The sequence below is a fragment of the Falco cherrug genome, chromosome 10 (assembly GCF_023634085.1).
Source record: "Falco cherrug isolate bFalChe1 chromosome 10, bFalChe1.pri, whole genome shotgun sequence".
NCBI lineage: Eukaryota > Metazoa > Chordata > Aves > Falconiformes > Falconidae > Falco > Falco cherrug.
In genome coordinates, this window is record NC_073706.1 from 4,853,954 (window position 1) to 4,880,695 (window position 26,742).

A 26,742-nucleotide genomic window follows, 5' to 3' on the forward strand; every position below is an offset into this window, starting at 1 on the left:
GCTAAATTAACTATAATTGTATTAAGTGGTAACTCTGAAATATGTATGTACTGTAAAAAGGAGCTGAAGCATTTCAAGCATAGAAATTTGATTTGCAATATTTGGAATAAGTGGGGGGTGTGTGTGTGCAAGATTGTATGGAAACTGCTGCAAGAAAGTGCATTAGCTTAGAGGGGTCCAGTTTTGGGAGGCAGGTGGGGTGGGGAATGCCTTGCTGCAATGATGACAGCCCTTGGGGTCTGTGTGCCTGCTGCACCAGTGCATCTGGTCCCTGCATCACTGCTACACATGCAGGGATGCCAACAGGACCAATTTCAGTGAGCCCACGCTTCATTACCTGTTTAATAAATAGATGGGCAGGCTGATCTGTGGGTCCAGCCTGGTCAGCTCAATGAAGCAGTTTCACCTGCCAATACCATAGCATGGTGTACGACATGCAACATGCCCTGGGTTTCATGAATAAAACTCACAGGCAGCATACCTTTAAGAAAACAGAAAGCATCACTGGCAGTTTGTGTCACAGATGCACATCTCGGTGCCCATCAGTACTGTGTGGGCAGCAAAAGGAGGAACCACCAGCAAGGCAGCTGCCATAGGAAATTCTTTGGGCCAATGCCGTTGCTGCACACTATTTGCTCAGAGCTCACGCTTTCTAGCCTCAGTTCACCGTTTCACTCCCAAAAAGTTTGTTCCTTCCTTATGTAATATTGAACAAAATAACGGCGGGTTACATGGTGCTTAAGATTTTGCTGCTTTTTTCTGTTTCCTTGGACTGTTAGCTGTCACTCTTCTTAATAACAAAAGAATTACAGTAGTTTCAATATGATTTTTCATCTTGATATGAAAACTAATGATAGTAATATTTTTAAAAGTCAAACTGAACTGCTTTCACTTATCCAAACCAATTGCTGCAGCATTTTGGTTTGCTAAAATTTGACATTACAGAGTCATATTTTGTTCTAATTTCAGATAGGAAAATTGTTTCCTTCCTGGGCAATTTAGGATATATTTGGGAATATTTGTGGATGCTGTGCTTTAGAATGTGAAAAGAGTATTAGCGAGGCTGAAAACATAACAGAAAATGGTCATAATGCTGCCCATGAAAATTCTTTTGTGAAACTCCATAAAATGGAAATAATATTATCATGAAAAGTTTTCTGAGTGAAACCCCATAAAATGTCACCTCTCTTCTCTGTTAGCCTGTGCAGCAGTGGGTAACCACATTCTTACCCAGGAGGATTCGCCGCCAGTTTTTGCAACAATACTACAACAATACATGTTATTTCCAGGGTGGAAAGACAAATGGACCTTTGTGGAGCAATGCAGCAGAATTCCAGCAGCCATTGAGACGGAGGGCAGCCTTGCTCTTGTTCTCCCTGCTCTTGGCTGAGCCTTCAACAGAGTTGCTGAAAATGTTACAGTAACATTATTGTAAGCAGCAGGGAAATAATCTGCCCTCAAAATCTTGCACACAGTTCTGTTTCACCAGCACCAAATTGATTGCTTGGCAGGGGAAACACCCCCCTCTTTCCCTGACTGGGGAAACTGGGAAGAGGTCTCTGCACCACTGGGTACACGGGGCTCAGAGCTGCCCGTGCAGGAGCATCCCGGGCAGGGACTGACCCGAGGCTGAGGCATGCTCGCTTTGCAGCCAACGCATTCTTGAGACATGGCAGTTCTGTGCCTGGGAAACAGTCCATTATGACCACTGAAGCAAAGACACCAATTAAAGCAGTCCTCAGGGCGACCTCAACCTACCTGGCACATGTCAGCCCAGCACCAGGAACTGCCGGGCTAAGGGAGCAAAGGATGGACCAGCCTGCTGCCCGCAGTGCAAATTGCGCCTGGGTATCCAAAGGCTTTACAGGAGCTGAGACTATTCCCAGAGGCTGCTGTAGTAAAGACCTTTCCTCATTGTCTTAAAAATTCTGCTTTACCTAAATGTGGTAGAAAATTCATCTCACCATGCTCATCTGCGCTGGGACATTCAGAGATTTTAAAGTGACTTTGCTAATCCACCACAGGGATTGTGCAGGATCCAATTCTAATTCCTCAGCTGAAGAGAAGCTGGACATGTTTTCCCATTTGTGCATTAATATTCAGTTTGTTTATCCAAACTTCCTGCCTAGGCAATGCTATACCTGCAGCTTGCTTGGATGGAGGGATGGATGGATGAAAGGATGGATGGGTGGATGAAGGGGTGGATGGGTGGATTTTCAGCAGAAACAGAACTCTCAAAATGAACTATAAGCAAGGATTTTAAGTGCTGTCCCTCCCTTCCTCCTACCTCTTCTTAGTGTTTAATTGAGTCATCTGTAAGCATTTTGGTAGGTCAGGAATGCAATTAAATAGCCTGTCTATCGTAAAATATTTGAGCAGTAATACCTGATAAAATCATCATTATCTTGGAGTAATTGACCACATCAGATAATTAAGGTTCCTGAGGCAAAGCTTCACCCCCAAAGGAAGTTCAGTGATATTAGAGCAGGGCTGCAGTAGTCGAGGCTATGTTAGTGTTTCCACTATAAGCCTTATATTTTAGAGCTGTGTAATTCTATCAGTAAAATGGCTATAGTCTGAGAGTGTATTCATGATTTGATCTCCTTTTTTAATAACAGAGTAAGGAAAATACAAAGTATTTTTGTCTAACAGACTGAAAAAATCCTTCTGAAAAATGAAGTTTGAATAAGAATTCACTTAAAAATAGAAAAGAAAAAAATATAAAAAATAAAGAATGCCAAGATTACATCCTATCTACAGCCTGGTGAGTCTGCAGCCTGAGAAGGGTATAACAACTAGCTCAGCAGCTCTCTAAAGCTGTGAATGCCTTCGTAGTTTGAAAGTGAAGATAACTGTGTCCTCGATTTCCTCATAGTTCTAAGTATATATCTTTAAGATCTATTTTTCCCAAACACAATCAGAAGAAATTGTAAGTAGAGCATAACACAACAGAAGCCTCTGGTCTCGGCGCAGAAGTGGACAAGTATTTCCCTCACTCAGATACGGCGTAAGAAATAGTTTTGTTACAGAATTAGTGACAAATGAGACACATCTTAAATGCCACTTAAAATACAGGATTGCCATGCTGGATCAGAGCAAGGTCCATCCATCCTACTGTCTGTTTCTGACAGTGGTTGATGCCGCACGCATGGGAAAGGTTATATGAACAAAGCATGTGCAGAATAACTTTTCTGCATCTAGTAGTCAACAATTTAGGGTTTTCACCTGCTGTATCATGCCTTTGGATCAGAAGGGTTCTTGTAAAGAATCCCTACTTGTGTCTCAGTGTCTACTTTCAAACTCAAAAAGGGGAAAGCACCAAGTGCTGGAATTTAAAGACTGTCATGTCCTCTCCTTTGTACATCCGTACTGCCAAGTGAAAGCATCAAGGAGTGAGCTCAAAGCCTGGATTGTCATAGTCCTATCTCACAGCCTGGCTTTCATTTTAACCATGACAAGACAAACCTTCACCAGGGGTACAAGCCAGGCTGTGCCCCATGGCCTCAGGATTAGGACTTTGCTCCCTGGCTCATTTCTGGTTTGCAGGATAGTTAGAGCAGCCATGACCTCATTACTGTAACGTCTCTGATCTTCACTTTCATTCATCGCACCTATTCTTTGAATCACCCTTAGAGAATAAGGCAGGAATTTGTACCTTATTTAAAGGGAGGCAAGAGTGATACAGCTAACAGCATCCCCAGGGTATGTAGGGATTTTGCCATTTTATATTGCAAACCCTAGCTGACTCAAGCTCCAATCAAATCAAGAACACTTTTAACTTTCTACATTAGTTAAGAAGAGTGCCTAACTATACTGAAAAGATGAGGGCTGGAAGTAAGCAGCCTGTCCCAGGGCTTGTAGAGGGTTTGCTCAGGTCAGGTACCAAACAGCAATCCCATTGACTGCTGCACCCTTTTTCACTCCCAGGACTCACCTCTGTTTGCCCAAACAAAGAATCAAACTGTTCCTCCATGATATAAAATAGTTTTTTCTCACTAAGCATTGGGAATTCAGAGCAAAACATTTTTGCATTGAAGCCACTGCATTTCTGTGCAATCACTGGTGGTGTTGCTATTTTGTGCTTTGCAGTTTCTTTTCTCTGGAGTCACTCTCTAATCTCTTTGATTTTTTTATCTCAGTATCCTATAGGAATTTTTTTTTTTTGCTGCATTTGCGCTCTGATTTTTTTTTCTTTCTGAAAAGTGTCTTAATGAAAAATACATACCAGAATGCTCCATGTGAGTAGCCTCCAATGCTGAAGATCAATAACAGTTTATTTGATCACTGACAGCAAATGCTCTTTCAATTAAGCAGGTCACATAAATAACTTTCTGGTTCCAACATTATTTGGAAAGGTTGAGTGTGAAATAAATGTGATTGGGTTGGTGGTAGGAGTCCCTCAAAAGAATTGGAGTAAAAAGCCACCTAAGTACTTGGATGCTGATCCTTGCTCTGTCAGGATAGCCTCAGGCAGCCAAACTGGGGTTAGAAATCTCTGCAGAGTACGCTTTGGTACAGATTTTCAACACTTCACTGATTTTAAAAACTATGGCATTTTCTTGAGAAAAACTTTTCATCTGCCACTTTTGTTGGTTGTTCCAGCTAGAAGCATACTATAGCACACCCCAAAATTAAAACATGTGCTTGTGCATATGCCTTCCCCCCCAACCCCCCTTCTTTACATGACTCTAAAAATGTCCCATTCTGCCTCTGGGCATTGTTTCATCCCTACAGGTTTCTCTCATTCTTATGGGCAGGCTCATCTGCGTCTCCCAGCCTGGGAAAGGGTTTATACTCACAGCAACATAACCTCTCTGCACCTAACTGGAGACACACACTGCCATTAAAAATGCCAGGCCAGGTCCAGGCATGGTATAAAGTCCTAGTTCATTGAAATCAAATAGTCTTGTGACAAGTGAGGGTAGCATCCTTATAACAAAACGATACAGAACAACACATGGAAAATACACTACGAAAAGGTGGAAAGCAACAAATGACACTTCATCATTGAAAGCTTGGAAAAATAAAGTCTGCACACAAGAAATAACAAGAAATCTGGATTTCACAGTGGGGATCTGAACCAAACAGTGGGGATTAATGATCTTTGGAGTGTCCAATATTAAATCAAAATCTAGAGTAAACTTTTGCAGTTACCCTTAATTCACAAATATTATAAGCCCAAAATCTGATCAAAGCCCTTTTGGATATTTGATTACTCACAAAGCAAGAAGAATGGTCCTTGTTTCATTTGAGGTTGGCTTGGCTCTGCAAATGGTGCTGCTGTCCTTTCCCCTTTAATTTTTCCAATACCTGGTTTCTGTAGAACAAGTTGTGGGGGTAGAAACAGATTTTGCAGCTGCTGAGAAAAAGATCAGAGGCACCAACCTTGTTTAAAAATTCCACAATCAATTTAGGAAAAAAACAGTAAAACCCCAGGAAACTTCCCAACTTCACTAAGAAGTCCTCAGTTCAAAGATAGCTGTACTAGAAGGAATCTGCAGGATCTGCCTGTCAATAGGTTTCTTAGAGGAAGAAATGTTGGGTTATGTTGTTTTTTGGGTTTGGTTTTGTTTGTTGTGGGTTTTTTTGGTTTTTTTTTTCTTTCTCTGCCATTGAGAAACAACTTTATAACTGCAGAAAAAGATGAAACTACTAACAGGGGCTAGTGGGAGAGAAGGGTCAGGGAGGAAGGGGATTCATATCTGGGGGGTGACTTGCCTCTGTGAACTGCTGCTGTTGATCTCTCAGCTGCTGAAGGTTAGAAGAAAATAGCAGTCTTCCATATCTTTGGGTCCGTATCTGGAAGGTCCAAGCAATCCCAGGTAGCATGAAGCTGTGCTTTGAACCCTGAACTCTTGGTCGTAATATGATGTTAATGTCAACCCAAGAAGTGTTAAATGGGCTCAACTCTTCAAAGTCAATACACTTACAGGTACAGAAGAGTAGGTTCCCAAAGCACTCCCTGAAAAAACTCCATAAGATAGCTGAGCTGATGTATGACTTGTTATTTTCTTACTTAAAAAAAAACCCACCTCTCCAATATTAGAGCACCTACAGATTTAAATTTCCTGAATTGTTGTGGTGGGGCACCAGGGCTTGGATGTCGTAGCCACAGGGACTGGGGCAAACTTCAGCCTGTGGGTCCTTACTGAGCCCCACTGGGGTGACACGAAGGCCCAGTATACCCAGTGCCTGCTTGCACTTTGCAGACAACAGGCTGCATGAACAAGGCAATCTGTGGGTGTTGGTACCCTCAGCATGTCAGCTCCACTTCTACTCATCTGCAGCTACGACAATAATGTTTAATAGCCCTTGCTGTGTTCGTCCTCCAGGATTTAAATCACTTTCTGAACCAACTGATACTTTTGGCTTGCCCAATGTCCTGTGGACGTGATTTCCACCCTTCAGTTCTACACTGCATGAACCAAAAGGCTGGGGTTTTTTTTCTTTCGTATTAGCTCTTACATTCTGAGTAACAGTGAGCAATCCAGCTATGACTACAACTCATTACTATTGCAGGATTGCTTGGAATATGAGGAAACCAGCTTTGAATCCTCGTTGAGTGCCATTTATCCCAAAAGGCTTTTATAGTTCATGAAAAACCAATGCTGAATGGCAATGAACAGAGACAACACTTAACTTTCTGGCACAGGAGTGTGATCTTCTGTGCACAAATGCATGTGGGATGAGTGCTGAATAGAAGCAAAATGAGCATGCAAATAACCCCATGCACCAACTGGTGTTTCAGTGCCTGCAGAGCTGGGTGTTCACACAGGATCTCGCTTGCATGCTTGTCTCCGGGTGGTTTGAATACTGAAACTGGCTCAGTGCCAAAGTACATATTCACTTTTGCACATGCTCTTAAAAAAAAACAAAAAAAACAAACAAGAAACCCCAAACAAACACAGAAACACCAAACAACTTTCCTGAGGATCATCCTGGTGGGTGGAATAGCACACCTGGCCTGAGTAGAGAGGCATGAGACTGACTCCAAGCTCAGTGACTTACAGAAGCTCTGTTTGCCTCAGTTTCCCTTCTTCCTTTCTGCTCTTTATTTTCTAGTAGGACTGTAAATTGTTTTGATCTGGCATAATGTCTCTTTATGCCTTCAGCACTCCAGGGATGAGATCTCAGCAGAGAAAGGGACACACTACCCCAATCCAAATCATAATAATGACAATTGTATTCAATTGATGGGCTTTTCTGAAATTTCCCTATCGCTAACTTTTATACTACCCATCACAGCTGCAAATTCCTAAAGTGACAGCACCTATTGCCCTGCCATTATTATGCATAATAATAATTTAACTAAAATAGCAACAGAAAATGTGCTTTACACAAAATGAATTCAAATTGATTTTTTTTTTCTACTTTCTCAGAGCTTATTACTAATTGGTATTTTTAGAGCAGAGATTCATTTTCCTACACTAAAATTAATGGGCCATATCAGCGGGTGTGAATCAGGATAGCTCCATTGAATTCAATGGGTCCTATATCATTTACTCCAGCAGAGAATCTCACCTACTATTCCAAAGAGCATTTTCTTTTTTGTAACTCACAAAGTAATTGTGTTTTCAGTCTTATGTCCTGATCCAGCAAATAATCGTGCAAGACATTAACTTTATGTAGATAAGAAGCACTGCTGATGCCATTGCAGCTACTGATATGAAGGAAGTCATGGTTTTGCAGGATCAGACCTCAAAATGCAAATGAAACCATTGCAAAGTCTAATGTGTTCACAGTAATATTTTACAAATGGCAGCACCTAATATGTAGTCTGGCTTAATACTTAAAATCTCTGCAAATAATTTTTTACAGTAAAATAGCAGAAATTAGATTACTTAGGTTGCTTAATACTTTTTGTTCAGCATAAAAGAATCTCCAGGTTTTTCCCCTGGAAGCTCTGTATCCCACATCGTCTGCAGCAAGTCTTTGAAATTCAGCAGGGGGATAACCTTTGGATTAAAGACGTGCTTTCTTCCTTAGCCCCCAAGAAATTCCAACTACAGTTTTGCTGAGATAAAGCGTTTTGAAATAGCCAATTCGCTTCTTGCTAGAAAATTTAGCAATGAGTACCGATTGAAATAGGAATTTAGAAGAGTTGCTTTTTTTCTCCCCGCCTCTTTCCAAGAAAAAAATCCTTTGCTGCTGGGTGTCCAGGATCTCAAATGTGATGTGTGTTATCTGATGTGCTAACTGTGCAAGGTTAAATGCTGCTGATGGTGCACAAAGGAAAAGCTTACCACAAATTCTCTACGCAACAGGAAAACAACCCTTTTAAGGAATAAAAGGGAAAAATGTGAGGTCCCAAAACTGAGCAACCAAAATTTAAGAATTATTAGATCTTCAAGATCCTATATTACCTGGCCAGCTTAACAACAATCCTACACACAGTCTTCAATACCAGGGTCACACACCCTCTTTCTTCTTACCACTGATGAAATACTGACTGTGTGCGATGGGCACAATTAACATGGTACAGGCATGCATTTACCATGGAGATAACAATTTTTTCCCCAGTTTTTTGTATGTAATATGTACATTACTATGCACTTTAACATTTTTTCTGCTTTGAGGCAAATTGAGTTTGACATTTATACAAGAAGCAATAAAACTGATGCAGTCAAAGTATATTCCTAAAACAAGTTCAGTAATGTCTCTTCCAAACTACGTTTGAGTTAGTGGAATAAATGCCTTTTCATGTTTGCAGTTGAAGTACCGGCCAATTCTGCCAAACGGTTTTTGGAAAATTGCCTTCAGAATTGACTTTCCCTGGGGAAGATTTGCTTCTATGGAAAGCAGAGATACTGGGAGAATTTGAAAGAGAGAGAAAGCAAAAGGGAAGGCAGAGGGAATAGGTTAAAGGGTAACTTTAAACAGGTGGCTTTCATTTCTCTTTGCCCAAATAGTTCTATAATTTCTTACCCTAAAACTTTCTGGTTAACTACAGCAAATTTCATTTTAGCCAGAGCAGTTCCATGCTAATCCAGCTTTGTTATTACCTCAGCTCAGGTTGGACATTTCTATCTCTCTCTCTGGGCTTCCCATTTCCTGAGAGCAAATGCAAGTTTGGGAGTCTTGTAATTCCAATTCAGTTTATCCATCTAGGAGTCCTGAATAATTCCAGATCCCATGGATTTAACTTCATCTTTGTTAAAAAGTGGAAAGGTGTGTACTTTTCTCACCAAGCACTGGTGTTATCTGACTTGAATAGAGATGCTCATTTGGACTGCCATAGGTCACCCTATTTCCCTCCCCTATGTAAAAACGTGCAGAATGGGAACTCTTTTATCCAGTTTGCTTAATCTATTTTGCTACCCAAAGAAGAATATCTACATAGGACAATGCATTAGCTATTTCAGTATGGTTTAGTTCACATATAGCCCTTCTGGGCTACTTTACAAGTTGGCAAGCAGTCATCCTATAGGGAAGGAATCTGCTCTATTTCATATGCATTAAATGATATTTCCTAGTCCATCTATGGATGACCTGACAAAATGAAACATATTGCAAACGTATGTGTCATATATGATCAACCCCAACAACTATCTTTTGTAATACATGGCATTTACCATCCTGCGTTTTGGAGGTGACACGTAAGCAGAATAATTTTGCACACATTGCAACTTTCTGACGCTCCAGTTTGGCTTTCTGAGGTGCAGATCACCTACAGCAACAGGGTGTCTTCAGCTTGATGGGCAGAGCTACACAAAGGTTTCAGTGAGGACTCCTAATGTCAGTGTTTGCAGCATTTCTGCTGTGCTCTTTTGGGACAACCTCCAAACGGGAACCCTCTTGCTGCCTAGTTGCAGCGTTTGTTCTGTATCACTTGCCACTAGCAGATCCTGAACACCCAGAGGCTGCGCCGACTTTAGCCCCAAACTCCTTGGGATTTTCTCTGAAGCATTGAGGCAGAGCCCCCTTATACCCTTCAGGCCATGCGAAAGGGACTGCACCCACCCTTGAGACCGTGACCCTTTACACTTGGCCTCTTGGGTTTGTGATGGCACCCATGAAACCGATATGAGCAGCTAGGAAAGGAGGAGGGAGTTTATTTTTAGGTTGCACCAGGAAAACAGCTGCAGCATTTTCTTGGTGGCAGAAGAGCTCTCACAGGACAGAGGGAGGCCTGTCTTATTGCCTCAAAATTTTCCCCTCCGAAAAGTTTCAACATTTCAAGACTCCCCCTGTGCAAATGTCCAGCTTATGTGTGCTGATGAACGTAACTCTAGAGCGTCGTGGAGGAAACCAGAACTATTTTTATTTTTGGTTGAGTAAACCTTTAGCATTTAACAGTCAGGTGTTTATTTCACTTCCCAAACTGCCTCCGGCTCCAGTAATGCTTAGCATGATCCTTTTCTCAGGGAGGGGGACAAAAAAGGGGATTGAGTTAAATGCTTTCAAAATGGAGAGGCTCGAGGAATCACAAACTCGTATCCACCACCACACATCCCACCTCGGCCCCCCTCCTTCCTTGATTCAGCCCTCCTTGGAAGGAACCTGACAGGAAATATTTTAGAGGTAGAGAATTTTCAATGAAAATATTATTTCTCCATCTGCCCACTTTTCCGCCCTCGCAGGTTGTATGGCTAAGTGACATTTAGGAATGTGTATCCTGCAGGCCGCTCAGTCGCCTGTCTTCTCACACGTTGCTTTCCTATCAGAAGCACATCAAGGCACCAGGTCCTCCTGCCTCCCTGTTGTCACAGGAGACGCTTGACCTTTCAGAGCACGTCTGGGCTTTTTGGAGTCATTTCTAACCTCAGCAGCTCCTGCAAACGAAGGAGGCTGACCCCCTTTCCACGAGCTTCCCCGCAACCTTCCTGGGAGGCACAGGGAGGGTGGAGCCCACCACTGCTCCAGAGCTCTGGGATAAAAAAATCCAACCACCGTGAAACCTACAGAAAGTTGGCTGATACTGCATGCACGGAACTATTCAAACCAGATGCTTGCATGCCTTCCTGCCCACGCTACCTTACCCACACTGATCCGTTCCTAACCTAACAGGAAGCTTCAGTTTTTTGTACCTTGAGCCATTTTCAACAAAAGCTGTAGTGGGAGAGGGACAGGCATGTGCTGCAATAACCTACAAGAGCCTGCAGTCGGCAAGACACATGGTTGCTCCTTCATCCGAGGGCTGCCATGTTGCACATTTTCCTTGGGCAGGCTAAATTTATCCCAGCTGGTTTGAAAGTGTTGAGGCAACATGGCTTAACAAACAGCATGTGTCTAAGAGGGAAGAGAAAAATTACTGAATTTGTGTTGGGGATTAACATCAGGAGAAAATGAGTAATATCTGGACACACTTCAGCTGTCCCACCATCCCTTTTGGAACTTTTTTTTAATAATTATAGCTTCTGTCTAACTCTGGTTAGAAGAGCTCTGTGTTCCACCTCAACTCTCCTGTATCTAAGCCTCTCATCCCTAAATCTTAGTTTTAGAACTGCATCCTTATCACTATTTCTAACTTGCTCCAAGTCAAATCTTACCAGTAGTTCTAACTGGGACACATTGTAATTTTAACTTATCCTACCCATGACAACACATGCTTCTTTTAGCAGCAGTCACAAGCAAAGCTGTAGCAGATGTGGGAGGAGCTCCTTGCCCAGAACCCACCTGAATCCATCTAGCCTTGGCAAGAGAAAGATCAGGTCCAGAAGAAATGTTTTTTTGCTTTAGTGTTACTGGAATACAGATGAAAGTCAAGGCCAGAGGTTCAAAGAGCACTTTGCTACAGCAACCACATTCTTTTTGAAGCTGAACATCTCGACCCATACATCAGCAAGTGGGTTGATTTTTTGAAGAGTTCTGAACATGCCCTGAAATTAGTGAAATCTGCAGTGTTCAGCTATTGACTACAAACCTGCAGCCCAGCAAGCCAAGCATGCCAAAGGACCCTAATGAGGAGGAGAATCTGGGCTACCATTTTGACAGGCTCCAGGCAAGCAGGAAATATTCAGCCCAGACTTGCTAAACAGTTTTCACTTTGCCAATGTTTCTGTTTATTTTTACTTCAACTGCTGATTGCATTTAAGTACTTATTCCACCTTCTCCCCAAGTCCCTTGACAATTACAGTCTTACAGATAGAGCCTGGTCACACTCACGCTTGACAAAAAGTGATATGAAAACTGCTAATAGAGGAGGTTGCAAAACATTTAAAAAGTTCCTAGCCCCTCAAATATCAATTGATTATATGTAAGACACAAATCCACAACCTTATATTAGCATAATTCTGTGGGTTCCCGCTGGTCAGATAAACCAGTAAGATCAGAGACCATGCTTCATACCCAGAGGTTATGTTTCCATCAGATTTTTTTCATCAGCAGTGAATCCAATGCTTCCTGTGCCTACCCTGGCTGTAGGATGCAGCTGCTGTGCTGTACACTGGATCAACTGACATTATTTTTGCTAGAAAGAACCAAGGAAAGGGTTGTTTGTTTGCACCTAGGCTGATGCAGCAGCACTAGGAAGCAGAAAGAGCTGTGGCAGAGGGGTGGGACCAAAGCTGGGGGTCATGGGGAAGCTTCTGACCACACATCATCCAGATCTGTGCCACGGTACTTTGCCATTGCACCTGGCTCTTTCACACCCAGAATACGTTAGCCAGTGCAATTAATGAAATAGGAGACACATGTCAACAATTCTCTTTCTACAAACTTATCAGGTTTTTATTTATTATTTTTTACTCCCTGTGAAATCTGATTACTCATAGGCAAAAGTCTGAGGCTTGGTGGCTTTTATAATGAGTAAGGAGGAGAAAAATCCCTTTGGTTTCTTGTACAAGTTCATCAGAAAGGTGATCAACCACATAAACACATACTCCCCCGCCCCTTCCCATACCCATGCATTAGCTCACAGCTGTGTGGATGTAGGCTTTGAGAGTTGAATAACCCATTAATCTCCATGTGGAAAAATCAATAAATTGAAAATAATTAGCTGGGTATGAGAAGAAGCAAAGAACCAGACAGCTGTTATTTAAAGCATGACTTAGGCATGTAGAAACAAGGTATAACAAGACATACAGGGAGCAAAGAAGGGAGGGGAAAAGGACAGGAAGATATGAAAGAAAGACTAGAGCGGTGAGTGCAAAGGCACTGAAATGCGTGTTTATATATAACACATTTTAAGTAACTCCATACAAGCAGTATTCTGCAGTGAGGACTGTGATAGAATCACAAGGGCTTTTGGAAAACGCAGCTCACTATATGAAACTGCTCACTGCGGAGGCTGAAAGGGCTCCAGTAGTCACCAGCAATGGAAAAAGGGAACAAAATCCCAGCTATTGTCAACAGGCATTGTCAAGATTTTCTTTGTGTCCAGGTAGGCAGATGGCACGGTCTGCAATGAGAGTCAGAGGAACCATGGCAGAACGGACACAAGAACAGACTACGGTACCATGTACAGCCACAGCAACAGAGACCCTGAATGGGTCAGGCAGAATATGGCCCTCTCCTCCCTCCTGTTTCACGTCACATTGACTTGGTGACAACTGCTGAATAAAAACATTCTGAGAGAAACAAATTAAATGAATGAGAAGAATGTGCCTCACCAGTGGGGAGACAAAAACAACTTAACGGCACGCTGAGACAGATCAGCAATATACCAAACTGCTTGTAGCTCAGCTATGACAGATGGTCTTATGAAGGGATATTCCAGCTGAGCTCTTAAGTGCATTATTTTTAGGCTGAGATTTAACACTCATGTCCCTGTCCAAGCCAAGGATTCTAACTTCAGGTTTGAGTTCTGAAGCACCAGAAACGTTGCTAACTATTTTGCATTTTGTTTATGGTGGAAGCTTCATGGGACCCACTATGACAAAACATACACAGGACCTGAACTAGAAAACTGCTAGACAAGCTACAAATCCTAGGTGAAATCAAGGCAGAGATAATTTCTAATAGACACAGAGGATGTCTACAGGGAGAGATTAAGTCAGGAGCACTACAGGCCATACACAAGCTTACTGTTTTGGAAAGGATGCACGTTAGCTGGAATAAAACATTTCATTTGTTCAGAAGAAAGAGTATCTCCCCTTTCTTGCAAGCTGCTGATCAAAGCATGAAGCGGGTACCTAAAATAAAAACTTTGAGGGGCATATAGTACTCCACGTGCCTCATTAGCACTTAATCCAGTTTTAACTTCTCCAGGAAAGTCTACCAAGTCTCCAGTCTACCCCGCATGATGCAGTAGTCCTAAAGCTCAGCCTCTCCACAAGACTCCTATAGTCACACACCACCATCTCTGTGTGTGGAGAAGCATAAATATAAGGGGATTCCTCATTTCTATATTCAGTTAAGTATCAAATATGACAACTGGTGCAAAACTATAAAGAATGCATGATGATTAAAAAAAAAACAAAAAAAAAAACCCAAACAAAACCCCCACAACTACTTACAAGCCTTCTCAAGACTTAGAGTGCTTCTATCCAGAAACCGGATACAAATAAACATGCTACTTTTCCCTCTTTGTAGCTTCGAGCACTGATTAGCAAGTGCTACCACATGCAGTCTCATTAACCTGATTAGATTCAGGTCAGAAAAAGACTCACCCAGCTCTGGGGTGAACCTGATTAGATTCAGGTCAGAAAAAGACCCACTCAGCTCTGGGGTGACTTTGGAGCTGTGCTTGAGGAGTACTAGAAGCAGTTGTCTAAAAGCTAATGACTGGCCCAAACAATGAAGGGAACTAAGATTTTATACCCTGATAATGACATTTGCCCAGGTGGCCAAGAAAGCCAATGGTATCCTGGCTTTTATCCAAAACAGCAGCATAGGGAAGTGATTGCCCCCCTGTACTCAGCACTAATGAGGCTGCATTGCAAACCCTGCGGGCAGGGTTGGGCCCCTCACTTCAGGAGGGATGCTGAGGTGCTGGACCATATCCAGGGGTGGGCAACAGGGCTGGGGAAGGGGCTGGGGCACCAGTCTGATAGGGGGGAGCTGGGGTTGTTCAGCCTGGAGAGGAGTGATCTCACGGGGGGACCTTATCGCTCTCTGCAACCACCTGAAAGGGGCTGTGGGCAGGGGGGTTGGTCTCTGCTCCCAGGTAACAAGTGTCAGGATGAGAGGACACAGCCTCAAGTTGTGCCAGAGAAGATTTAGATTGGATATTGGGAGGTGGTTTTTTTTTTTTACAGAAAGGGCAGCCAAGCACTGGAACAAGCTGCCCAGGGAGGTGGTGGAATCATCATCCCTGGAGGTGTTTAAAAACCACATAGATGTGGCACTTAGGGACACGGGTTAGTGGTGGGCCTGGCAGTGCTGGCTTATTGGTTGGACTTTACAACCTCAGAGGTCTTTTCCAACCTAAACAATTCTATGATTCTATATCCTTGATCTGCAGAGGAGGGTGGACTTTAATGCAAATGTTCTTGTCAGGTGGGAGTTGCTCTATTCGTCTACACATGCTCTGCTTTCTCAGGGCAACACTACTTTTGTCCTTTCTTAATCTCACTTTCACTGACTGTTCAAAGCCTGGAGTTTTGCTTTTGCATCACTTCAAGCCTCTGAAAATCACAGCCTAGTTCTTGTAGATCTCTACAAGCATCATCATGGCTAGAACTGTGAGACAATCACCGAGGAGCTTAATTCCTTCTGTTCAATCTAGTGGAAAAGCTTTCTAAACTCAGTATCTTCTTGTTACTCTATCAACATTTCTTTCAAGATTTAGTGACGTATCTATGCTATTTCTCCTGATCTACATGAATATTCTCGGGACCTTTTCAAAATGTGTTTACTACAGGGCAAAAGTCAGTTTTACCATTCGTTAAGTGCAAAATTCACATCTTTAGACGCAGCTTAATGATAGGGGAGAGAGAGAGGCTGCAATGGCATAGTTCAAATGTAATTTCCAATTCAGGGTTGTTGGGATGTTTCTTTTCAGCCACTGCAGCCACTCAGACAAGGAAAGGACTTAAATTCCAGGTTGTGGGTTAATGCTTATTCTGGGGCTGTTTAGTCTTCTCCACTTTCTAAAGACAGCGTTTCCCAGGATTTTTCATTTTATTTAGGTAGGATGACAATTCCTCCTGCCTTTCTTTTGATATCCAAAGCTAATATATTTGCCCTTCTCATTTAACTCAAAAGTCTGTATGCCTGTTCTTCTGTTAAAGGGAAGAGATGAAAAGTTAACTACTTCTCTGAAAAGGCTGCTTTTAAGAGTTTGGATGGATCTATTTGACTAACAACAGAGAACAGGACAAAAAATCATATGGGTTACAATAGGAAATAAAAGGACTTGTCAGTGAAGACAAGAATAAAGAGGCCAGCTGAATTGTAAGGATGAAGGCTATGCTAGTTCTCCACGTGAACTCTGTGCTGTAGGAAATCAGTGGAAATATGAAAAGAAATCCAACAGGCTCCAGAAAGTAAATAAACCTGTGATATGTGAACCTCATCAAATGTAAAAAACAAGGGCTAAGAGAGAAGGCGTTGCAATAAGGACTAGGATGACTCAAGCAAGTATAAGGATGTCAGCAAAGGCTGTAGACAGGTTGAGGAGTAATTCTGGCCAACTCCAGTCAGCTAGGAAATTGTCCCTCAGCCCTCCTCTCCACCTGAAGTGAGGTTGCTCGGGGGGCCAAAGCAAGTCTGGGGCTGGGAAAGCCCCAGCATCTCTGCTTGGAGCAGTAACTGTGTTCAGGATTATCCTTTTACTGCATTTCTACTTCACTGTCTCTTCAAGCCACTAAGCAAAAATAACATACAATTAAATTACATGAAAAAAAGTCCAGGTAGGAATAAAACACTAGTCTTCTGCTCCTGAAAAGAAGCAAACTCTCCCCATATGGTTCTGTCTGGTGACAAAGCCTGGGACGTGCTGAAAAGCGCTCCTTGGGAATGCAAGTCTGGACAGCTTTGCCAAGCCTGGGGAGCATCAACCGCTCTCCCCGAGCAAGCCAAAGCCCAGCAGTTTCTCAAACAGCAGCCGGTGTCAGGCTCTTACTGAACGTACCCTGCTCTGGCGCTCCAGCCCCTGGGCAGCAGCACGGCTGCATGTAGAGTCTTGTGGTGGAGGGAAGAGGGAGGCAAGAGAGCTCCCAGACTGACAAGCAGGTTTTGCGGTTTTGTTTAAGATGCTGAATCAGAGTTTCACCTGGAGGGGAGGCAGAAGGGGATGGATCATGGTTGGCAGGTGTCTGCAGGAACACTCCGATTCGCCTATCTCTAGGCTGGCAGACAGCACTGCTTGGCTGCTGCGTTTGTTTCTGCCGCTCCAAAGGCAGTTAACGTCATTGGCAGACATGAACATGCTGGTTCTTGTTCTGTGGCCCTACCAACAAGAGAAAGCTCCTTTGAACAAATCTGCAGCAATTTGAAGAGATAATGAAATTCAGCATCCACCCAGGCTGCTAAGCATACTGAATTATGAAAGGCTCAGAGCTCAGTTTACCCTGCCAGACTGTCCTCTTTGCCCCAAGAGCAGCTTCTTGTGTTGACTGCACTTATTCCACAGTATAGGTCCTAGAAATCACTCTGAGGGGGTGAACTGTTGCTCTGCATAATCACAAATGGTACAAACACAAGCAGCAGGTCTTGATCATTGAGCATGCAATGGAGAAGCATCACTGAAGCCTGCTACCAGCTCAGAAACAGCTGTGCCATAATCACACAAAGTACTAACTAAGCATCCAAAATGGGGATGGGCCAGGTTTTCATCAGAAGTACATTAATATTCTTCACACTGCAGTGAGCACCAGTAAACTTCTTAGCATTTGGCAGCGCTTTGATTATTGACTCCAGTGAGCTGTTCTGTAATTTTCTGCCTTTGCCACGGATCATTCCCGTCTGTCCAGTCCTGTTGCACCAGTGGATGTACCTACCTGTGCTTCCCAAGCTGTGTTGCTGTGCCAGGTCACTAGATGGTGTGCAACTGTGCTGGTGCAGGTGAAGTCAAATCAGGAACAGGCTGAGAAGAGGAAGTGGAAATAAGAAGTTCTAGTTCAAGTAGGAGAAGGTCAGAGCAGTAGCAATGCCTTCAGGTCAAGATTAGATGCATGAGCAAAGCTGGTTGGGAAAAGCTTTCATAGCTCCCAGTGACCATATTATGCCAAGTTTACACCAATCTTTTTGTGCCCTCACTTCCCCGTGTATTGAAATTCACAAGGAAGACAAATAGCTACTTCATTGCCATCTGTTTTTATTCTGCTAGATAATGTAATCAAAACCATTCTATATACAAGAAGTATTGGTTAACTAAATAGCATCCAAAATACAACCTATGTATTTTTGAAAGGCACCAGTATTTGTTGACATTCGAGACTGGAGCAGCTAGATCAAGACAGGGCAGGTGACAAACCAGGCATTTCTCTGCGCCTTTGCTATTGTTTGAAAACTCCCATGGAAGGTTGTGGGGGGTTTTGTAAAAAATAAAAAAAACAGTGGTTGCTGAAATAGAAATTTATTTTCTGAATTTTCTTTGAAACACTGCAGTTCTTGGTTTAAGGATGATTTATTTTCCATGTTTGGTTTCAGGAAACTTGAAAAAGAAGAAAGTAAGAAAAATGTTTGCATGTGGGAGAAGGCTTTCTTGAATGTAATCTCTCCTCCCTTAAAAAAAAAAAAAAAAAAAAAAAAAAAGCCAAAAATTATTGCTGCAGATAGTTTTTGCATTGGCTGAAATCTTCATTAGAAACTAACAAGCACATAAATGAACACACTATCAATCAAGTTCAGTGACTTGCCCAAAGCCACAAGGACAAACAACAAAGCAAATCCCTGAGTGCTTAGATCCAAGCCCCATGCTCTGCTCCAGCCACTGGGCCTTGCAGATCGCAATTAGCAACAAGAAGACGAGATCTACCAGAGATAAGTGGGCCCAGCTCAGTCTCTGACTTTGCTAAGTTTGCCTCAAAGTGGTTATGTGGGTGGTGCAGAATTTGTCAAACAAGATGTTCACAAAGATCTCCCTGAGCACAACCCAGAAAAAAATGAAGACAACCCTACCATAAAGTGACACATAATTCAGCTGAAGTGAAACATACTGATGCAACAGCAGAGAATAACTCATTCCCCTTAGGCAAAACTCATCCAAAAAGTTAATAATGAAAACTGGAGGACTCCAAACCATTATTTTTACTTTCCAGGCCAGCAGCAGGGATAGCTTATGTGGTTGGCAGCTGACTCCTGAGTTTTATTCTTGTTTCCACCACTAACTCGCTGTATGATCCTGCAGTGTCACTGCTTTGGGCCTCAGTTTACTGATTGGGGCAAGGTGGCTCTAGGCTGATTAAAAAATATTTAACTGATAGGTGTGAAATATTCCGAATGAATATGGATGGGGCTCGATGTTGAGGCTGATGCTGATGACCTTTTCGGAGCCTGCTTTCTCTCTGTGGTTTAGAAGAGGGTAGAAGTGGGAAACATCCAAGACATGCGTATGTAGACTGGAAGGAAAGGAAAGAAGGACAAGGAAGGGGAGTGATTGATTTATGCTGCTGTTCCTATTCTAGGTACTGTGAGAGCTATCAGGACCACGTCGCTGGCTGGGCAGGAGCCTGGTGGCTGCAGCTCCCGGAGGATGGCTTTCAGCAACACAAAGGGTTGTACCAGCACCAGCCAAGGAACCGGGCAGGCTTGGGGTGGAGGCTGGCTGAACCTGCACTGCTGACAAAAAATGGTGCTAAAACTACAAACGCAGCATCATCACGTTCTCTGGCCAGGCCTCTATGAATGTAAATCACTCTGTCCTGGGAAGTCAGGGCAATTTAAACTTGGTGAGAGTGCATCCCTGAATCGCATATAAGTTGCCCTTTAAGGTGGTCCCTCAAGGACTGCATCATGGCAGGTGTTTGCTTTCACCTGATGGCTTCCAGTTCCAATTCGCTTACAGAATCAGCAAAAACTTCAGAGCTCCCTCCATTCATTATAGGGCAATTGAACCGAACCAATGTTTCTGTATCTGTTGTCCAGGCAGATTCTTGAAATCAAAAGATAACACATCTGCTTCAAGCTTCTGCAAGAAAAAAGAGAGTAGCCCTGCAGGTATATGGGGACGCAGAGTTCAAATTTGCTGCTGTCCGTGGCTATGACTCAGAAACCATGGGAAAGAGGTCAATGCCTTAACACTGGCCCATTTTTACATGCATGCTGGTCTGTAGTTTGGGAATGGAATACAAATGGAACTCTTTCTTGGAAGGTCATTGAATTGAGCTGAACTGACCCAACCAGTTACTATTGGCTTGTAGAAACACCATGGACAGCAATATTTATGATGATTACCCTGACAGGCTGAGTAATTGTTTTGCAGCTAAAATGCTAAAAGCAATGGAACTGGATTTTCAAAAGAAGTATTTCATCAGAACTTCCTAAATAAAATATTTATGGGAAGTAACTGGAAAATGGAACTGGTGGCTGGATTTGTGCTAATATATGTGTGTGTATGTGTACATATGTACACAGATATTTCTGTATAGATGTATAAAATTGTGTTGATCAGGAAAGGGGAGAAAGCAATCTCTTTAGACTGAAGGATTCCATGAATCTTCCTGAACGTGTCTATTGCTACTAATGTCATTAGGACCATCATTTCATTGGTAGTACTCATACACATAAACATATTTTCAGGGAACAGAAATGTAAAAATCATGAGAGTTATACATGGTCTAGAATAGTCAGTGTAGTTTATAGCACAAACCTACAGATTTGAATATTTAATTTTAGAGTTACATGAATAGTGAGAATGAAGCAATTTCTTTCCTCAGAAGTTTGGGTCTAAAGAATCTGTACTTTTCAATCAGTTGCCTTATTGGGTATGCCACACACAATATTACTGCACGTTTTATCCTGAAAGAATTTTCACATCCCGTCTATTCCTACCAATTACTAAAAGTCTGCACTGTGGAATTAAGCAGGTGAACTACTGCAGCGGCTCGTCTCCTTATCTTCTAAACACTTCTGGTGCGGGAACAAGAGTTTGAAGGGACCATTTTTACACATTTGTGCTGTATACAAATCTCTACTTATGAGTTACCAGGTTATCTTTGCTTCAGCTAGTAAGTGAGATTTGGATCTGCTTTCAAATAAGCTGAGACATTTTAAAAATGGAGAATGTAGGTCAGGTGTTGATTTGCAACCAGTTCATGAAGTCGAATTCTTTGGTTACTGGATCTTCAAGATACTTAGATGCTGAGGTTTCTAAATTGGCGTGACCAGATAGACACCACAGCTGCATGTGGTGGAAAATGTGTGTGTAAGCGCTAAGTTGTGGAAACTACTTTTATAGCAGGTGCATGGCCAACGCACACGTGCATCAACATGACTGCTTTCATGGAAGCGTGATCCTCAAGGCTTAGTCAGTTTGAATAATCAATAGCCATGTCCATACTCAGGTACCTCTTTAAGGCAATGCCTGGGAATTTACCACAAGCTTTTGTTAATGCAAACCCATAGCTAAACCCTGTCCAACCATACTACACTGGAAACGGCCCTCCAAGGAACACTTCTTTTTCATAAAGGGATTTCCTTCAGTGCCGGTTCACAGCCCACTCCTTGCTGTGCTTTAGAGCCACCGTACCACTCCCTTCTCAGCTGCTGCAGAAGCACATATATATAATCACTGCACAGGAAACAAACCATTGTCTAAGTTTCACGACAAGTACTACTTTTGTGTATTCATGAATACCACAAAACCACTAAGTAGTCAAGTTAAACATAGATACTCTGAACACACAAATGTGAGCTGGATTATATGTGTTTTTGGGGTTATTTTGGCAGGTTTTGGATTTGAGAGTAACCTGGGTTACTGAAGTCTGCTATGCCAAACTCAGCTCTGGTCCCTGGCTTTGAATGTCATGCCCAGCTTCCCGGGCACTTAAAGGACACAGAGAAGAAACATTCCTCTGGTAGATTTGGCAGGAATCTGTTTTATCAAAGCCAACAGAGGTGGGGGAGAAGGTAAAGCTTTCCAAATTCAGGTCCAGAGGGACCTGGCAACTCTGCTGTACTCTCAGAGATGCAAATATAGAAACTTCCATGGGTGGTGAGTAAATGGGACAAGAGCTCAGGATGACTTCATCCTTTTTTCCCATTATTACCAGGTATTCTGTAATAGCACTTGCAGGCTATAACCAAGACTGGGACCTGCTGTGCTAGCACTTGTATGGACAAGCAAACAGACACTGCTTTTGCCCCGAAAGGTTTAGACTGAGATCCTGAAAGCAAGATGATTTCGACTTTAAAGACGGTATGACAGACAAAGAGCAGCAAAAGAGGGAAGCGAAGTGACTTGCTCAATGTTAGGAACACTTCAGAAGTCTTCTGCTGCCTGTTCAGCCAGTTTAGATGCTCATGGGCTGTCCCAGATAACCACCACAACAAAGTGGAAGTCACTTAGTGGAATTAGAAGCAGAAGCTATGAATGTTCACTCATAGCCCACAGAGTTCCTAGATACCAGCTACAGTTCTTTATCATTCGAATTTTTAGCTCTTTGGGGACTGATTTTGCTTAGTATCTCTCTGGTTTCCCACCAAACCCTTTGTGAAGAAATCAGACATTTGTAAAATTGTAATCTACGTAGCAACAGTTAATCCACATCCTGAAAGTGATTTTTGATGTATCTGCATATTTTTCAGTTTCTCTCTCTGTCCCTATCATGATATCTGGGAGCATTTGCAAATCAGTTAAAAACATCATACCCTATCAGATATGAATAACTATGTTCCTTCTCACCCATCCCCATCCACGCTCCAGGCTTCCACTTCCCTAGGCAGATTTCTCAGGAGCAATCTGAGCGAATAGCTAGCCTTGCTGGGTGCTTTGAAGGGCAATACAGGTTAACTTTGCCAAACCATTAGGGAAAGCAAGGTGTTGCTTAAGCTGAAGGTCCTGATTAGGAAATGCCTTCATCCACAAAGGTGTACGCCGACCCCACCCGCACACACAGAAAGTTCAGATCACTTAGATGCGAGTTTGCAGTTGATCTCAACATCTGTAGAGATGAAAGGAGCTGCAGCATCTAAACCATGCTGGGCTTCATTTGGAGAGATCCAAACTGGGAATTTAGATTCTATTGCAACTGGAAACAAACCGGTAACCAGTCCAGCCTGCCAAGCAATGCAGCAATTAATGAATGCTCCCATAACCTCCCTGCTAGGTTATTCCAGCAGCACAGTTTGCTCTATGTTTAGTTTGCTAGGGTTTCTTTCTAGAATCTTAAACACCATCAGTCTGACACAGCCCCAGTTCAGAGACCTGGGGAAAGTAAATTACACCACTGAGCTGCCACTAGCAAGTAATACTTCCTGAGTTGCAAACACCAACTTAATGTGATGTGTTTCAACCAGAAAAAAAACACTTTAGGTGCTGGAGTGTGAAGGGAGACACAGAAGAAGCCTTGGAAAGCCATCCATTAATACATGGCCATTTTCTGTTACGTGGGACAGCCCTTCTCTCCTTGCCTTGGCACGAAACTGAAACCCAAGTGTCTCATGGAGGACAGAAAGGGCATCCCTGGAGTTACTCAGATGAAAGCTGGGACACAAATGAGACTTGGCCCTTTCTGCTCTTGCTCACTGAATCCTGGCAAAGCACCTGGCTGTCAGGGAGCTCTTTGCCTGAGCTCCCAGGCTGAGGTGGGAGTCCCTCTTCTCTGCCATTGCCACCGCCAGGCTTCCCACGTGCCATTTATGCATCCAGAGCAAGCGGGATTCTTAACTTCCTATTGACTGAACTCCCAAATGGTCTACAGTGATTACTGCACTTAAAGTACACCGACCTTAAACTCCACCATTTAACATTCTTTGTCCTTTTAACACTCAGTCCACTTCTTGAATGACCACACTGTCTGGCCACCAAGACATAATCTTTAGACTTTTCATGCTTTGGCATCCCTTAACATTCCCTATAACATGTGACTCACATATATGCATCTTGCTTACAGGCTGGAGAACACTGTGTTCTCTCTAATCCTGAAATTCTTGGCTCAGTACATTCTCAAGTTAGCAGTTAATTCTGGTTCGATTTCTGAGGGACACTGAGAAATGAAAAGCCAAAATACCGAGTACCTCACTGCAGCGGACCAAGGGGATTCCTCTGACTGTAAATTTCTTAACAGAAAAATGTCTGTTTTTTCTGGGCAGGCCATCACGAAAGAAAAAGAAAAAACACCTCCTCCTCTTCTCATCCCACTCATTTCTGTGAGGGGATTTGGTCTATATTTTTTGAGGTCCTGAAGGATTTGGAAACCTTTTTCTTTATTATAGTGTTGGACTGAGAATTTCCTTTGATTCCTCCCTATTTGTTTTAAGGGAATTCTTCCTGTTTACATAAATTAAGGATCTGGCCCCTGGTTTCCAACCCAACCAAGGACGACTCAAGTACAATGAGACAGATTGTCCTTGCAGGATTTCTAACTGCGTAGAGAATCCAAAGTGCCAGAAATCTTGTGGCAAGCACGGTTTTCAGGGAAATTCCACCCCATAGTTTCCATACATGTCATATAAGTAATATCACCCCAGACTATAAACCTTCTGAAATCAGCCTCCTGCATCCAATGCTTCTGGCTATATAATAATATGATATATTTGTGTGTGTGTGTGTGTGTATGTATGTATGTATGTTTTTTCCTTCTGCTTTAAACTACCTCACTTAAATTGTGACACCAGCATTTCTCGTTCCCTCTGGAAGTGCGGAAGGACAGAATTTATCTGGAGGGTCCCATCCTTCACTGGTGAAAAAAGTGCCACTGAAACTAGCTGCAGTGGTGGCATGTGCTGTCAGTATAGCCAAGTGACACGTCAGACGCTTCGAGAGCATCCTTTGGAGCTAAAGCTCTGACACAGTAACTCATGCGGAGGAGCAGGAAGCTGAATACTGAGGTTCAGTTCTGGATCTGTCCTGGCCACAAACTCCTAGCATTTGACGGTAATTTTGATGAGATGAATTCCTCCTATCAGGAAGAAAGGCAACGTACGCCGGTACTTTAATTTCATTTCAATTTGCTTTAGCAGAGATTTATAATTATTATAAGGAATGATTTTATAATGTAATTCTGTGTTGTCAGAGTAGGTTAGCTTTATGACCTGCTTTAAAAAATAAATGCAGCTTTAATTAAAACAAAACCAAAGAGAGAAGTACAGTCTTGTACCAACATGTTGCTGTCAGCACCCTGCTAACTGTCTGAATTGAACTGTAAGCCTCTGCTCAAAGATACCAGTGCCAAAAACAAAGCTCATGGCACATTTAAAGGTACCGCTGGCTTATTTTTAATTTGTATCTTAACTTAGTATTGCTGGAGGTTTTCTAATAACAATTATGATGACGGTCAAAAATCAGACAGCGATGAATAGCAAGCTTTAGTAGGCTGTCAACTTTAACAGAAGCATAGCTGGGTGCATCAATAAACCCAACCCTCCTTTTGCTTAGCAGCCGTGCATTTCCATTACCTGAAATGGAGTCACTTTTGGCTTAACCTAGTACGAGATCAGAATCAGACTCATTAAATTTAGCCTTCAAGCTGCCATCTTTCATGAGGTAAGATGATTTTGCTTCTACATAATGGATGTCACAGAGCTCATCTTCAGTACATGCTCACACTACTTGTAATTTTCTGTATTTGCATTACCTGACATGTGAGACAATATTAATGCTATATCACACTGAAGTCTCTCTGACATCAGCAAATAGAGCCACCATGCAAGCCAGAGACTTCCTAGCATGCATGCACCACACAGAGCCCCTTTTTGCCCTTACGTCTCCCTCACAAGGTCAGTGATATTAAGCTGACATATTAAACCATTTTAGTATCACTTTATCAGTATTCTTCATGTCTTAGTGTTCATCGTGCACCAAGATCCAAAGAGCTGTTGCTTGGCTGACGCTACATGGCTTGGTATGGTTGATATATAATATTCTCGTGGGAAAAATACGATTCCCTAGAAGTCAATGAAGATTTTGATTTTGATTACACTAATGTTAGTTTCAATATTAATAATTCTATTGATTTCCTTCTCATTAACTTCAGAGTTAGAGAATTATCTAGTCCATAAACTACATTTTGGGATAGGTATTCATTTTTTAATTATTTTTACTGTCTTGCTAAAATGATTTAGTAAGTGGATGAGAATGCTATGGTAGGATTAATTATGGGTCCCTGGTAAGTGGTACATACCTGGCACAAACAGGTGGCAGTTTCTAGGTGAACAGCGAGATGCAGAAACAAATGGGTGAGAGGCAGATGGCATCCTTTATCTCCAGCCCCTCTGTGCAATACGTTTACCTGTGTGCTCAGACCCACGCAAGAATCCACTACCACGGAGTTTCCCAATGGGGACCTCAAGGAAGGAGTCTGCAGTAGCTGTCAATATTAAAGAATCAAGGCCATGTGTGGGAATGTAAAGCCAAATATTTGAGGGACAATTTAAAGAAAATGAAGTCTCTTCACTAGCATACATTTTTAAAAACATCTTCTACAGAATACATGGGTGAAAAAAGTAAAAAAGAGCTAACAGTTTAGGATTTAATTCTCAAGCAGTTATCTCAGGGAAAAAATGTACTTTTCAGAAAACGTATTTTTCCAGCTCAGATTGTCTAGTCTGACACTAAGACAAGCAGCTTCAGATATTATAATACTTCCTTTAAAACTGCTATACTAAAACCTGAATTTCTTTCTTCCAAGATGGATGCACTAGTCTTCTATCTTGGTGTCATGGGGTAAGAGATGGGTAACGCTCACTTCTGTGCCAAATCAGAGCTTGGTTTGAAAAGTCTTACGTCCTAAATGTTTTGTTCCATTAGAGAGCTGG

At 42.4% G+C, this 26,742-nt stretch overlaps 1 protein-coding gene across 1 annotated transcript; it reads right to left on the minus strand.

Annotated features, from left to right (window-relative positions):
- Positions 1 to 488: 488 nt before the first annotated feature.
- On the minus strand, positions 489 to 26,419 carry LOC114017143 (uncharacterized). The gene is made up of 5 exons (XM_027812016.2): positions 26,390 to 26,419; positions 26,109 to 26,294; positions 5,719 to 5,799; positions 5,221 to 5,359; positions 489 to 1,406 (listed from the first exon to the last, which is right to left on the minus strand). The coding sequence occupies exons 1-5, from the start codon at positions 26,417 to 26,419 to the stop codon at positions 1,180 to 1,182; spliced, it is 663 nt and encodes a 220-aa protein (XP_027667817.2). The 3' UTR covers positions 489 to 1,179.
- Positions 26,420 to 26,742: the final 323 nt, after the last annotated feature.

Excerpts from the sequence above, each read along its gene's own strand:
- LOC114017143 (XM_027812016.2), bottom strand. The coding sequence starts at position 26,419 with ATGTATTCTGTAGAAGATGTTTTTAAAAAT. Across the intron at positions 26,295-26,389 it reads TAGAAGATGTTTTTAAAAAT|CTACTGCAGACTCCTTCCTT; the intron begins GTATGCTAGTGA and ends TAATATTGACAG. Across the intron at positions 5,800-26,108 it reads CTGCCACCTGTTTGTGCCAG|ATACGGACCCAAAGATATGG; the intron begins GTATGTACCACT and ends TGGACCTTCCAG.